Genomic DNA, 15,039 nt, shown 5'->3' with positions numbered 1-15,039 from the left:
CATCTACCATACTTAGAAATCATTTCAACACTTCTATTAAAAACCACCTTTTTGATAACAAAATCATGTTGAATCTATAAATTTATCATGAATAAATTTATCACTATATCTCCAGTTTACAACTTTCTTTTTGAAATCTCAACATTATTTAACTGTCTGCTTGAGAAACGAGGAACAAAGGAAAGAAAAGGAACCTGAAGCCAAGTAGCCATGACATGGTCATTCTGGGGTCAATTCCTGCTCTTTCTGTAGAACAGGAGTAATGACACTTATCCTGCAGACTGTTGGGCCTTCACATTAGATGGTGTCCTCAAAAGATGTAGGGAGGGACACCACATCAAAATCAAGACGTTTAGCAATTTCCTGGTATTAAAGTGATGCAACTCTTAAATATTCACTCATAGTTTCTAAAATTTATAAATAACTTGAATGATTTTTAGAAAAAACTTTTTTAGTTTTAAACCTAGCAATGCCTTGGTTAGGGAAAACCTGGATATTGCTCAAATAGCAAATAATACATAGATGTTCACAATTATAGTTAGTATAAGAAAACAAGTTAGAAAAATTTGAAGTAGTGCCTTATAACTCAGATAGGAGCATGGGATGACAACCTGGAAGCAAAAATCAACATGTAGAATCACATCACTGATCTTAACCATAAACAAAAGTAGTTTTCATGATCTGCATACTACCACAGATAGCATTCTTTTAATCATGATGCCACACTAAAATAGGTTCTTTTAGGGAGTTTGTGATTTTAAAATAATTTCTGAAAAATACACTGCTAAAATTTGTCTTCTGGAACAATCTCTTAATAGTTTCATAGAAAAAATATTTCAAGTAGTATTTTATAGCTAACTAGCTTCTATTTAAATTAAAAATAACACTTTTCCAATTAAAAGACTTGAAAGATTATTTTAATGCAATGAGAAGATGAAGGAAAAATATACATATAACTAGTGTTCAGAAAAATTCATATGACATCAATTCATTTCTTCATGAAGTATTCAGAGTCTAGTATGCATTTGACTCTAATAATGTATAATAATACCAGAGGAGATGGTTTCTGGACTTGCAGTGCAGTGTTAGAGGCAGAGTAAACATAGGTTAACATACAAGGTTTATATATCCTGGTAGGAGAAATACAGTAAGCAATTTAGAAAACACTGGGTGGGCTTAGAGATTCAGCTGATTTAGAATAAGAAAGTGAAAGTGGAGAAAGATGTTTATAATACTATTGATTTAGAAATAGGTAAAGTATTTTAAAAGCATTAAATGATAATCAAGTTGTAAGATACAGATGTTACATTTTGCTTAAGCCAAACCAATTCCATTCACATCTTCTGATTATACCTTTTTAAGATTTTTGTTCAGTTTAATAAAGCTTTCTAATTTTACCAATAAGAAATAATCATATGTCTAGTGTTTAAAAACATAGGTCAAAAAGAAAACAGGCTTAGGATAAAAACATTGCTGTCACCGTTAAGTGCATATTTATTAAAATTTATTTTAATAAACCATGTGTAATTGAGTACATATGGCTTCCCTTGTGGTTTAGCGGTAAATAATCTGCCTGCAATGAGGAGACCCGGGTTCAATCCCTGGGTTGGGAAGATCCTCTGGAGAAGGAAATGGCAACCCACTCCAGTATCCTTGCCTGGAAAATCCCATGGACAGAGGAGCCTAGTAGGCTACAGACCACGGGGTCACAAAGAGTTGGACATGACTGAGCGACTTCACTCACTTCAAGTATTCTTGCCTGGAAAAATCTATGGACAGAGGAGCCTGGCAGGCTATAGGCCATGGGGTCACAAGAGTCAGACACGACTTAATGACTAAACTACCACTACCAATTAGTTTCTTAGCTAAACCTTCACCTTCATTTTTTTTTTCCCCACACTGCACAGCATTTGGAACTTCCCTGACTAGAGGTTGAACCCAAGTCCCCTCTAGTGGAAGTGTGGAGTCTTAACCACTAGACTACTGGGGAAGTCCTCTTAGCTAAATCTTGATGCATATATTATTAAGGGACTCATAAAGAAGGAAAGAGCAAAAGGAAACTTGAAATATACAGTTCTATGTTAAATATAGAGGGCCTAAAAGAATTTCTAAAAGCTCTCATGACAAAATTTCTATATGCTCCAACAATGTTAAAATAAGTAAGAAAATTATCCACCATTAAGGACCAAGATGAAGCTATACAGTTTGGGGACATAGTGCATGACTCAGTGCGTAACATAACGAAGGTTATAAATTAAATGGCTTTCAACAATTCACTTTTCCAAACTTCTAGTACTACGTGGTCTCTCAATCCTGGGGTACTTTGCTTTTATGTTTTCACTTCCTCAGCCTCATCCTGGGCAAAAAAGCTTATTAAGATCTAGGAAGCCTGGCATGCTGCAGTTTATGGTGTCACAAAGAGTTGGACATGATTTAGGAATTGAACAAAACAATAATAACCAGAGAGTCAAACCCCTCCTGGTGTTTGCTAGGGCAAGAAAGAATCCGTGGGAGTTCAGTGAGGGTTCTTCTAGAGTTAACCCTAGGTAAGAGACTAGATTGGTATTCTTAGTTATATTGTGCTGTACTTCTGCTATTAATTAGAAAAGCCCTTGTATAAAACAACACAGAATGGTCAAATTTAGTTATTTAAACAGAACAGACATGTTATTAGGACTATGAAACAGATGCCCCTCAAAAATACTTTTCCAAACCATTTGAAAACCTTAAGTTCTTACTCTTTGCAATCCCATGGACTGTAGCTTACCAGATTCCTCCGTCCATGGAATTTTCCAGGCAAGAGTACTGGAGTGGGTTGCCATTTCCTTGTCCAGGGGATCTTTCTGACCCAGGGATAAACCTGGGTCTCCCACATTGCAGGCAGATGCTTTACCCTCTGAGCCAGCAGGGAAGCCCTAGACAAAAACAGTATTTCCTAACCAGTGATCCCTGATCCCAATAAAAGCTCATCTGTGGAGAAGCTGGGAGGGTCTTGGGAAGAGAGACAGAGATAGACAGAGAAGTAGTAGGGATAGGAGAGAGGGGAAAACAAAAACCAGAGAATATTTCTAAAACACATGCTATGCTTTTATCCTTAATGTCCAGTCAGATAGCAATTAAGACCATTGTTCTCTCAGATATTTTCTCTGGGGTTCAATTCTACTTCTTTGCCAATATCTCTCTGACCCCTGCCTTTTCTACTTAATATCCAGATTCCAGGATTCTAGAACCTCATGGCCTGCTTGTCAAATGACTCCATATAATTCCAGATTGGTGCTATTCAAATACTGTTTTGTCATGTTAATCCCCTTTCCGAAGCTCTATTTTTCTACTACTCAATATCTCACTTGCCTAACATTAAAAGTTTAAATTTCTTTCCTTGACTTTTCAAGGGCTAAATAAATTAGATTCCTTCTACTCATCTCTATAAACTATTAAGTTAAAATGATATTTATTTATAAGTCTGTTGATCATAATACACTGTTTGGAAAGCTGATCTTTGTCTCTATGGCATGACTTATGTTGATCAATTTCCCTCAAGTTGGATGAACTTGAGGGAAATTCCATTCTTGTTTTATACAAATTCTATTCCTACTTCTGGACCCAGCTCATCCATGAAGATGTTTTTCTAACTACTCCCAGTCCATACTTGTTATTCATGTTTCTAAAACTCTAAAGATAAAATTTAGGCATTCATTGAATACATGAAAAGTCATATTTGTCTCATAATTTAGCTCTTAAAAATAATAATTTCAGTCTCTGGCCATACCGCCCTGAATGGACCCCCAATCTTCTCTGTTCTTGAAAAAATAATAATTTCATGTTTGCTTTTTAAAATAATATGGGTTTTGAATTTTCCTCCACAACCTATGTGAGAACTAACATAGCAAGTTAGTTAGAGGCTTAGAGAATACTTGTAAGAAAGCTCTTAAGACTATGAAAAAGATTAAATGAGATGGCATATGCAAAGCCATCAGCCCAGCATCTGGCGCCCAATAAATATTATCCCTTATATATGATCTGAGCAATGACAAGGGAATGTACAACAAATGGGTCTATTTTCCGTGGTCTCTATGGATCTCCCTTCTTTCACTGGCAAAGGCTATTTCCTCAAGCCTACACATTATCTGAAAAATCAAGTTCCATCCCTACTTGTGTATGCTAAGTAGCAATTTTCATGAGACATTTTCTTGAAAGTGAAAGTCACTCAGTTGTGTCCGATTCTTCATGACCACATGAACTATACAGTCCATGGAATTCTCTAGGCCAGAATACTGGAATGGGTAGCCTTTCCCTTCTCCAGGGTATCTTCCCAACCCAGGGATCCAACCCAGGTCTCCTGCATCACAGGTGGATTCTTTACCAGCTGAGCCACAAGGGAAGCCCTCTTTTCTCTTGAAAATATTCCACAAATTTGGCAATATTTGCAGCCTAACATCTAAAATCTCTTTCAAATTAAAAATTATCCACATTCTTTGTTTGATATTGATTATATAGAACACATATTCTGTAATTTGGAAGAAGCAGAATTTGATATGGTTCACTCATTTTATGACATTCATTCACAATACATTTAATAAAATTTAGTTCCACAACTGAGTAGAAGCCAAACTCAAGAACTGTTTGAACATAATCTAGAAAAAGTCAAATATCATCCTACTCCCCAGTGTATTTTCCTTTGTTACTTGTATTGAAGAAGTAATGCTTAATAAAACAAGCAGCCCGAAGACACCCTTCTGTAATTAGATTATTCATAAGCAGTAAAACTGTAAATACAGTTTCTACTGGAGGATTGACTAGAAAAGTGCCAGAGATTCCACGACATTTTGATGACAACACAGCATACTGTAAAAAGTAGAGCACTACTTACTTTTCTGTTATCAATTTCTGAGAAAATACCTCCACTTGAAGTAGACTGGATTTACTTTCAACTTTTACACATCTTTGGCTTTAGAAAGATTTGATGAGAAACGGAATATAAATTGTTTCAGCTAGACTAAGATTTATGAACTCATACTATTTTTGCTGGAATATTCTTTTATTTTCTAAGTCAGTCCATAGTGGATGGCTCAGCTTCCCAGGTCTGAATTTGCCAGAAGCAGTTGCATTTTGATCTATTCTATTCCAATGCATATTTAATTCCAAAGCATCCTTCTTAAGTAGCAATCTAAATTTAGAAACCCACAGGCATCTGCATTTGAGTTATATCTTCTATCTTAAAAGTAGTTCTTCCCCAATGAGATCATTAAAACTCGATTCTGTTGTTGAATCTAGACTTCTATTGGGGTAATATTGAAGAAGTTTAGTGCTTAAAGTAAGACTCCTGCAACATAAAATTATTTATTCTGGAACCTTACAGAAGCTATAAATTTATGCCTAACTTGTAAAAGAGATGTTAAAACTAGTATGTGATTTAAGTAGAGACAACAGAAAATTCCTTTACTTTCACATACTTCCATAAAAGTAAAGTATAGTTCCTCATTACCTTAAACGAATGAGCAGAAATTAAATGTTGGATTCTTCTAAAATCTGTTGTTTCTTCTGATGTCTATATTTTAAACTCTTGAGATAAAGTGAGCAAATTGAGAAACTTAAATCCCCTGAACAACTTCAGCCCTTAAACTTATTATTTGATAAAATTCTTCATTAAGCAAAAAGGTAGTGAAAATATAACGTCAAACAAAAATATATGCCTCTAATTTGTTACATAAATCAGAAACATCATCATACAATTAATGAAATGCAAGTCATCAGTGTGTGCGTATAGATAAAGGAGAAATACGGACAGGTAAAAAGACACTAAAATTTGTGGCAACTTGGTATCAGGTATGATGGGACAGGCTGTAAAGGAGGTGGCAGAGCTACTTTATGTTTTAATGGAATACTAACACATAAGCAATTCATTATTGAGAGAAAAATGTGGTTGTAACCAACCACCCTTGTTTAAAACTCTCCTAATTTCTACTTGGCCTGCAGGTTAGAATAAGAAAATCTTAAGAAAGGAAAAGAAGTCCTTAACCAATGTATTTCTGAGATGATTTCAGTTTTTCTGCTAACAAACTGACAGAGAAATCACATTTACTTTCATTATTTTCCTTTTAGATTCCAATTTTAAGGAGTAGTGCATGTAATGAATGAAACAATAATTCTGGAGAAAGTGGTCCCTGTGATTGATTTAGGAGACATTTGCCAAGACAGAGACAAAGTAGACTGCACACCTAGCCAACCTAAAATCTATGACACAGGGCACCCCATAAGAAGTACTTGTAAGCCCAGGTTGTTGTGAGACACAACTGGAAAAAAAAATTATGACTTAAGAAATTTATTTTAAAAACAAACAATAGGCCAAACCTTCTTTAAAATGACAATCCTAAAAGACGACGGATGCAGAACCAACCATAATGAAAAAGATTATTTTACTTTGACAATCTGAATATAAATCAAGCTCTAATTAAAAACATCCTGTTTTTGACCAAAAATATATATAACTACTCGGAGAAGGCAATGGCACCCCACTCCAGTACTCTTGCCTGGGAAACCCCATGGACAGAGGAGCCTGGTAGGCTACAGCCCATGGGGTCGTAAAGAGTCAGACACGACTGAGCGACTTCACTTTCACTTTTCACTTTCATGCACTGGAGAAGGAAATGGCAACCCACTCCAATATTCTTGCCTGGAGAATCCCAGGGACAAAAGAGCCTGGTGGGCTGCCGTCTATGGGGTCGCATAGAGTTGGACACGACTAAAGCGACTTAGCAGCAGCAGCAGCATATATAACTACTAACATGAAATAGTCTAATTAATGTATTTCCTGAGGGTATTACTCTAAAACTTTTTTTTTTTTTTCATGCAGAGGGACATAATGTCCTGGCAGAAAGAACTGTAGCTATCATAATAGCAAGTTGCATACTGGTTTGGTGAACTGAGGGGGAAGAGTGCAGGGGCAGAGATAAGTTTCACAGTTCCCACACTGTCACAGGAATGTAGGAGATATGAGAGTAACACAAGAGTTTACTGACATGTTACTATACAGAATATTCCACCATCCAAGTCCCTGAAACTCTCACGTGAGCTGCTTTCCTTTGCTTGGATTCCCAGGTTTTACGAAAGTTGCTTTGTCTAGACCTACGGAAGCTTTATGCTTTCATGACAGGATGCAGTCATAATCCCCAGAAGAGGAAATAACAATAGGAGAGGCATCCCATGCCCAATCTTCCTACCCAGTTTGTAGGTAGAGCCAATTAACAGTCTGTCACTCAACCACTTCTTCTTGCCCTTAAACAACAGAAAGATTTTACTTATATGTGATTGCTCTAAACTCGCTCAGTCTAATACTGATGATTTTTTTTTCCCCAAAGATTAACAGCACTTAATGGTATCCTTGCTTTGAATTATCCCTCAGCCCCACCTGTACAAAACCTTCTTCTATCTTATAGTCTTTTAAGCTCTTATTCTCATATGTTTTTATTCAAGTGGCTAGTCTATTAGCATTCAAATAAGAACTAAGTTATTATGTCTGTGTGTATGTGCCCACTTGAGTCTGACTCTTTGTGACGCCATGGACTGTAGCCCAGCAGGCTCCCCTGTCCATGGAATTCTCCAGGCAAGGATATTGGAGTGGGTTGCCATTTCCTCCTCCAGGGGATCTTCCTGACCCAGGTATTGAACCTGTGTCTTCTGCATTGGCAGGCAGATTCTTTACCACTGTGCCATCTGGGAAGCCCAAGTTATTATGTCCAAGTGTGGGATTTTAAGTATTTTGCAACATGGAGAATTTAGAGACATTTTAGAGGAATATTAAAAACATGAAAATTCTCACCCCAAAATATGAAAATATCACTTATTTTCTAAAAGAAAAGCCACAAGAACCTTTAATATATTTCATAATGTTGACAGGACTTCGTTCATAAGCTCAAAACATTTATCTCAACATTAAAATGAAAGAATTACAGAATTTAAGAGCTAGGCCAGATTTCATACACTGTCAGAGATCCTCAACAGGACACCACTGACTTTTTTGGCCAGATTATTCTTTGTTGTAAAGAGATTTCCTGTGTATTGTAGGATGTTTAGCAGCATCTCTGGTCTCTAACCGTTATATACCAGAAGTCCCACCCCACCCAGCGTGACAGAAATATCTCCAGATATTGCCAAATGTCCCTGGAGGACAAAAGTCTCCACCACCCAAGGACCACTGCTATATGACAGGGAAGACTATAGCAATCATATGACTAGAGAGAACTTCTACTGCAATCCTTAAGCAGTATATGGAGGATGTAGTCAAAATCATATGTAGGAGGAAGAAAGAAATTAAATAAGGTAAAAGTGTCTAATAGATTAATTTCTACAGCAAAATGAACACCTGTTCTGCTTATTTAGATGCTAATAAGACCAGAATGACATAGAAGTTTGCATTTTGTAAAAATACTTTTATGTAATTATAAGATATGAAGGGCAGAGTTAGGAGCCAATATTTATGCTTCCCCAAATTCATATGTTGAAACCTACCTACACAGTATTAGAAGGTTTGGGGCCTTTGGGAGGTAATTAGGATTAGATGAGGTCATGAGGGTAGGATTTTCAGGAATGGGATTCACGTCCTTGAAAGAGTCACAGAGGGGCTTCTCTGATGGCTCAGTGGTAGAGAATTTGCCAGCCAATGCAGGAGATGCTGGGTAGATACCCAGGGCGGGAGGAAGATCCCCTGGAGTAGAAAATGGCAACCCACTTCAGTATCCTTGCCCGGGAAATCCCATGGACAGAGGAGCCTGGCAGGCTACAATCCATAGGGTCACAAAGAGTTGGATATGACTTAGCAACTAAAAAACAACCACAACAAAGAGTCACAGAGAACTTGCTTCCTCTCTCTGCTCTCCTCCCTGGGAGGATACAAGAAGTCCCCTGTCTGTAGCCTGGAAGAGGACTCTCACCAGAACTTGGCCAGGTTGACATCTGATGTTAGACTTCTAGTCTTCAGAATGTGAGAGATTAATTTCTGTTTATGAGCCATCCATCTGCCAAAGCAGGAGACGCAAGAGACTCAGGTTCAATCCCTGAATTAGGACGATTCCCTGGACAAGCAAATGGCAACCCACTCCAGTATTCTTGCCTGGAAAATTTCATGGACAGAGGAGCCTGGTGGGCTCCAGTCCAGGGGGTCGGAAAGAGTTGGACACGACTGAGCACAGGTATACCGTGAGCCACCCAGTCTACTGTAGTAGCCAGAACACAGCAAAACATCATCATGAAAACAGAAACATAGACTAGTCTGGTACAATTAGGAACTTACTGACTTGTCACTAGTAGTTAAGAGTCTGAAATCATACCAGTTAGCTTTACCACATTTAAGAGCTGTACAGACCTCACCAACTTTTTTTTTAAATTAGAAGTAAAACTAACCTGTACTCAATCCAGAATGGTAAGTCACTACATACAAAGGGGCTCTGTTCCGAGAGCACATTCATAAGTCCCATTTGTTCATAAGCCCAACAAAGTTAACCTAGGTACCCAACGCAATGAGCTATACAGTACTGTACTATAATAGGTTTATAATAGTTTTCACACAAATAATACATAAAAAACAAACTCAAAAATTAAACATTTTTAATCTTACAGTACCTTGAAAAGTACAGTACAATAGCTGGCATACAGGGGCTGGCATGGAATAAACAGGCAAGAAGAATTAACTGACTGGAGGAGGGACAAGAGGTAGGAGATGGTACAGCTGAAGGACCATCAGCAACAGGAGACAGAGGGAAAGCTGAAATTTCACTCATGCCCGACAATGGCACAGGTTCTGGTTCCTTGCTGGATTCAATTCTATCTACTCTCTTGAAAAAACAATCCAGTGATGTCTGGGTGGTAGCTCTTTTTTTTTCCCTCATCATAGGTGGCATGGTAGCACTGGACTGCATTCTGAATGGCTGTTGCAAGATTGTGTACCATTCTATGTGAGTCTTGTGCCTGAAAAACTGTTACTCCTCAAATAAAGAAAATCCCTTGCCATTTCCTGAATTGTGACTCTCTTCGGTTCTTCAATTACTTTTTCTTTCTCTTGTCTCTCTTCATTGTTTCTCTGGGACTCCAATTCCATCAGGTCTTCATTAATAAGCCCCTTGTGTTGCACAGCAAGGAGTTCAATGAAGTTATCTTCTTGCAGATCTAGCTTCAGCTTCTCACTGAGGGTCACTAAGTTGCCAAAGATGGACTCCTCATCTACCTTCTCAAATCCAAGAAAATCGTGAACAAATTGTAGGCAAAGGTTCTCCCAAACCCCATTCACGGTGACAGCAGTAACCTCATGCCAAGGGAAGTAAAAAAAAAAAATAATGGCCTTGTAGATGTTCTGCACCCCCACACTGAGAAGGTTCTTCATCTCCTCCATCACTCTTGCACGTTTCTTTGATATTATCGTTGACATCATCGCACAGCAGACTTCACGTGTTCCATGATCTTGTCCTTGCTGTTTAGAATTGTGCCGATGGTCAAACAATTCATGTCATAAGAATGAGCGATGTCTATCATCTTTTCACCTCACTCTACTTTCTCAATTATTTTCACTTTTGTATCCATGGTTATCACTTGGCACAGAATAGCAGTACTGTTACATCACTGCTGTTTTTAGGCTTGCTTCCAGATACCCTGGGCTTGAAATAAAGCTACTGTACTACCATACTCTATACAGTAAAGCACACAAAAGCAAAACCAATGGTAGAGGATGTTTGCATGTGACAGTGTATGCCAGACACATGAACTAACTTATGTGACTGGACATGCAAAGGTACATTCATATCTTTGAAAGTTTGCATCTTGCAGATTCATATGTAGGAGACTTACTGGATTTAATAACTATGTGAACTGGAGGCAAGTTACTTAATTTCTTTGAGCTCTTTCCTCATTTGTAAAATTCAAATGATAATATAACTCATGGAGAAGTTAAAAAAAAGTTTTAAATGAGTTTTGGTATGTCAGGAGCTCAGTTAATAAAATATATGATTAATAAATAGTAATGGTTATTATGAATATGAATTAGAAAAGCTGTGGTAAATTTCATCTAATAAAATTTGAATCCTCTGCTTTCAGAGTTGGTTTATAGACTGTGTGGCAGGAAATCTCTTTCTAATCTGTCAGCTAACGTCAACATAACAGAAAAATCAAAGTTTCAAAATGAAAGTTTTCTGATATGTCAAACAAGTTCAGAGAGTGTCTTCCATAGTTGCCCCATGTTAGCTAACTTCTGACTTAACCTTACACTGTACATGTCTTCTCCCAGTTGGATGGCAAATATCATTATTAGAAGTATTTTTTTATAATTTTTTTTCCAATTTTATGGCAAAATAGGTGAGAGTTTTAACAAGTACACAATCTCAGAGCTTGCACTTCTTGAGTGCCCAGAGAACTTTCAAATGTAAACATAAGTCAGGATGATTCACCATCTATTCAAAAATTAGGAAAACACCAAAGCATGACAATAAAGCAAACAAACAAGCAAAAACTTAGAAAGAAGAATCATTCCTGCTGAATCTTTAACTTGATACTATCAAATTAACCAACTAATATCACAGTGCTACCCACCGGGAAAATCTGATCATGGCACTTGGTCTATATATTCTTCTTTCTATTCTGCAATAACATGTTAGTAGATTCTGCATTTAGCTACCCATTTTTTACATTTTCAAGTAACACTTGTGCCATAATAATTGTCCTTTAACCACTTGAATTTTCAATCATAGTTGGAATGTGAAATAGCAGCACCTACCATTATAGTGTTTAATTGTGTCAATGGTTAAGAATCTCTTCACTACAAGATAAGCAGAGCCAGGTTCAGCTAATGAACTCCATCGAAGCACCTGTTCCAACACATTTTCTGTGTAGTGAAGAGGACGTTCTACAAAAAAAATAAATAAAACAAAATCAAATTACCAAAAAAACCTTTTTTAAAAAAAATTAGTTTATTTATCTATTTTTAACTTTACAATATTGTATTGGTTTTGCCATACATTGACATGAATCCACCATGGGTGTACATGTGTTCCCCTTCCAGAACCCCCCTCCCACCTCCCTCCCCATCCCATCCCTCCAGGTCATCCCGGTGCTTATAAAATTTAAAACATCCTTTTAAAAAGCTCTGTGCATTACAACAAGCATGACTGTATCTTATAGTACATAACAATAGTGCTAGGACTACATACAGGATACCCTAAGACCTGGAACAGCATTAATCACATAATAAAATTCACTGTTTAAACAAATCTGTGCAGGGACATCTGTTTGTTATTAAATTACTTTTTAAAACATTCAGAGGTGTTATTCTTTAGATGGGGCTTCCCTGGTAGCTCAGCTGGTAAAGAATCCGCCTGCAATGCAGGAGACCCCAGTTCGATTCCTATGTTGGGAAGATCCTCTGGAGAAGGGATAGGCTACGTGCTCCAGTATTTATGTGCTGCCCTGGTGGCTCTGACGGTAAAGAATCTGCCTGCAATGTGGGAGACCTGGGTTCTATCCCTGGTTGGGAGGATCCCCTGGAGGAGGGCCTGGTAAGCCACTCAAGTATTCTTGCCTGGAGAATTTCCATGGACAGAGGAGCCTGACAGGCTACATACAGTCCATGGGGTCGCAGAGAGTCAGTCACAACTGAGTGACTAAGCACAGCAGAGCATAGTATTCTTTAGATAAAAATCTCAGAAAAAAGCTACCTTTTTGTACAACAAATTAATGAATTACTCTAAGTTTTAACTTAACATTCTGGTTTGCTTATGGAAAAATGCCTGTTTGCATACACAATTAAATAATTGTAAAAGTACTAGTAATTGGTCTTGTCCAGTACTAAGTATAAATCCTTTGTTTATCCCAACAAGACTAGCATAATTTCTGATCAACACTAGTGAAAAACTTATAGCTGATAATCAACTTATATGAAATCACAAAGTATAACTTCAACAAAGAACAGAAGACAATCCTTATCAAATAGTACTGAGTAATCTGTTTAACTATTAGTGGAAATATCAATCAGAAACATTAGGCAGCAATATTATCCATTAACTTCATACAATAGGCTAACAAGCAAAAAGTTGATCACATCTTCACAATTTCTCCTTGATAAATACTCATCCATATATATTCTGTGTTATGCAACCATACTTTTAAATATGTCACAAGTTCTTAGCATAACCAAAAAACCCACAGGTTTTTAGAATTACAATCAAAATTTCATAGGAAAGTTTTTTGCTGATCAAAATATGCATATGTGCATGCATGCATGCTTAGTCGTCTCTGACTCTCTGCAACCCCATGAACTGTAGCCAGCCAGGCTCCTCTGTCCATGAAATTTTCCAGGCAAGAATACTGGAATGAGTTGTCATTTCCTACTCCCAGCCCAGGGATTGAACCTGAGTCTCCTGCATTGGCAGGTGGCTTCTTTCCCACTAGTGCCATCTGGGAAGCTTGGTCAAACTATGCCAATCACTTAATAAAATCTTGTAACAGAAGCATATATTTGGGGAGAAAAAAATCAAGTCTTTTCATGGTGTACTGAAAATAGCATAATTGAAATAGCAAGAACATAAGCTCTAATGTGAAGATGTTGATGTAAGTTTCCTGGTACCACAGCCTTTATAAGTCAACTCAACTCTTTCATAACCTCCTACTAGGGTTTTTGTTTTTGGTTAAAGTAGTAATGCCAATAACAAACAACAAAGTCTATGTCAAGAGCATCACACTTGTATATTACCCATGCTATATACATAAAGTCACAAGTAATAAAAAAGACCAAATATATCACATTCTCTTTAGTACTGGTCTCCCTTTTATTAGCACAGCATTCTGGAACTTGTTTTTTTCCTTCCAGTGTAAATAACTAGTTTTTTTGCTTCCTATTCAGTACAATGAAATGCAGTTCTGTATTCTGTGCATCTTGGTGCAAGCCTACGCATTGTGATGTGATTGCAAACAACAACAACAAAAAAAAACAGAGCAACTAAGTCATACATCTTGGAGAAAAACCTATTTCTTATTTATAAATATATCCCTTAGATGTTCAATAATAAATACTTGGGGGATAAAATACCTTACAAATTTCTCTGGTTATCCATAAATTAACAGTAAATAATTGTAAATGGATCAGCAGACATATATACTTCTTTGAAAATCAGGCAAAATCTTTTGTGCTACATTAATCCTGTTTTTTAAAATAAATTTATAAAAGGTTTGGCAAAAATCATGGGGAACTACTTGCAAAACTCTGGGACACTACTTATCCTGTTAACAGTTGCCATTTCTAGAATAACTATGTATCAACATAATATATACTGGCTACCTTGCATCAGTTGCTGCTTTCAACTCTTACAACACTCTTCATTACAAATTATCATTATTTATATTACATGTAAAAGAACCCAAGAAATCAGAGAGGTTCATCTACCTGCCTAAAATCAAACAGCTGATTCAAGTGAGGAACAGAGATTTGATTCTCAAATCTATCTGACTTTACAGCCCCAAGCTCCAAATCATAACTATTACACTTGGTTTTACTTTGTACAGATATGTAAACCTCCCCATGATGATTTTCACATATGTAATTTTGGGGGAAAAGTATCAACTCACCAAGATACTTCTGAGGTCTAAAGGTAATATAAGCAAAGTGAAAAACGATGTCAATTCACACTTTCTCCTTCACTTTCCTATCCTTAGTGAGAAGATAATAAGGAAATAAGATAGTTTCAACATCCTTTATGTCAAGAAATTCATCATACTGCAGTTGGCTTGGAGGTAGGAATGCTACTCTTAACTGCAAAACTACCTGGATTGAAATAAAAGCTTACTCTCCTTTATTATAAGAATTTGTAATGAGGCTTCCAAATATTAGAACATTTGTATTAAAGAGGGTCACTATTACCAGTAGATACAATAGTGATACCTCAAAGGTACTCTTAGTTATACTGAAATATATCACAGCAGAGAGGCAAATATAGATTTGCAAAAATTAGCCAAGTATGTTTTTCACATCAATATTAAATAATTCAAGAGAATGGAAATCCTGAA

General features: G+C 36.9%; 1 protein-coding gene across 7 annotated transcripts in view; it reads right to left on the bottom strand.

Annotated features, from left to right (window-relative positions):
* The window catches only part of ARAP2 (ArfGAP with RhoGAP domain, ankyrin repeat and PH domain 2), a 795,317-nt gene that overhangs the window by 29,167 nt on the left and 751,111 nt on the right, over positions 1 to 15,039 (bottom strand). For all 7 annotated transcript variants that reach the window (XM_081527801.1, XM_081528170.1, XM_081527881.1 and 4 more), the window contains one exon: positions 11,759 to 11,887. In XM_081527801.1, the coding sequence (XP_081383927.1) occupies positions 11,759 to 11,887 (129 nt within the window). The remainder of the gene's footprint in view (positions 1 to 11,758; positions 11,888 to 15,039) is intronic.

The sequence above is a fragment of the Giraffa tippelskirchi genome, chromosome 1 (genome assembly GCF_054371585.1).
Source record: "Giraffa tippelskirchi isolate mGirTip1 chromosome 1, T2T-mGirTip1v1.2.pri, whole genome shotgun sequence".
Lineage (NCBI taxonomy): Eukaryota > Metazoa > Chordata > Mammalia > Artiodactyla > Giraffidae > Giraffa > Giraffa tippelskirchi.
The sequence above is the reverse complement of the archived record's forward strand: the minus strand, read 5'-3'. Positions and strand labels throughout refer to the sequence as shown.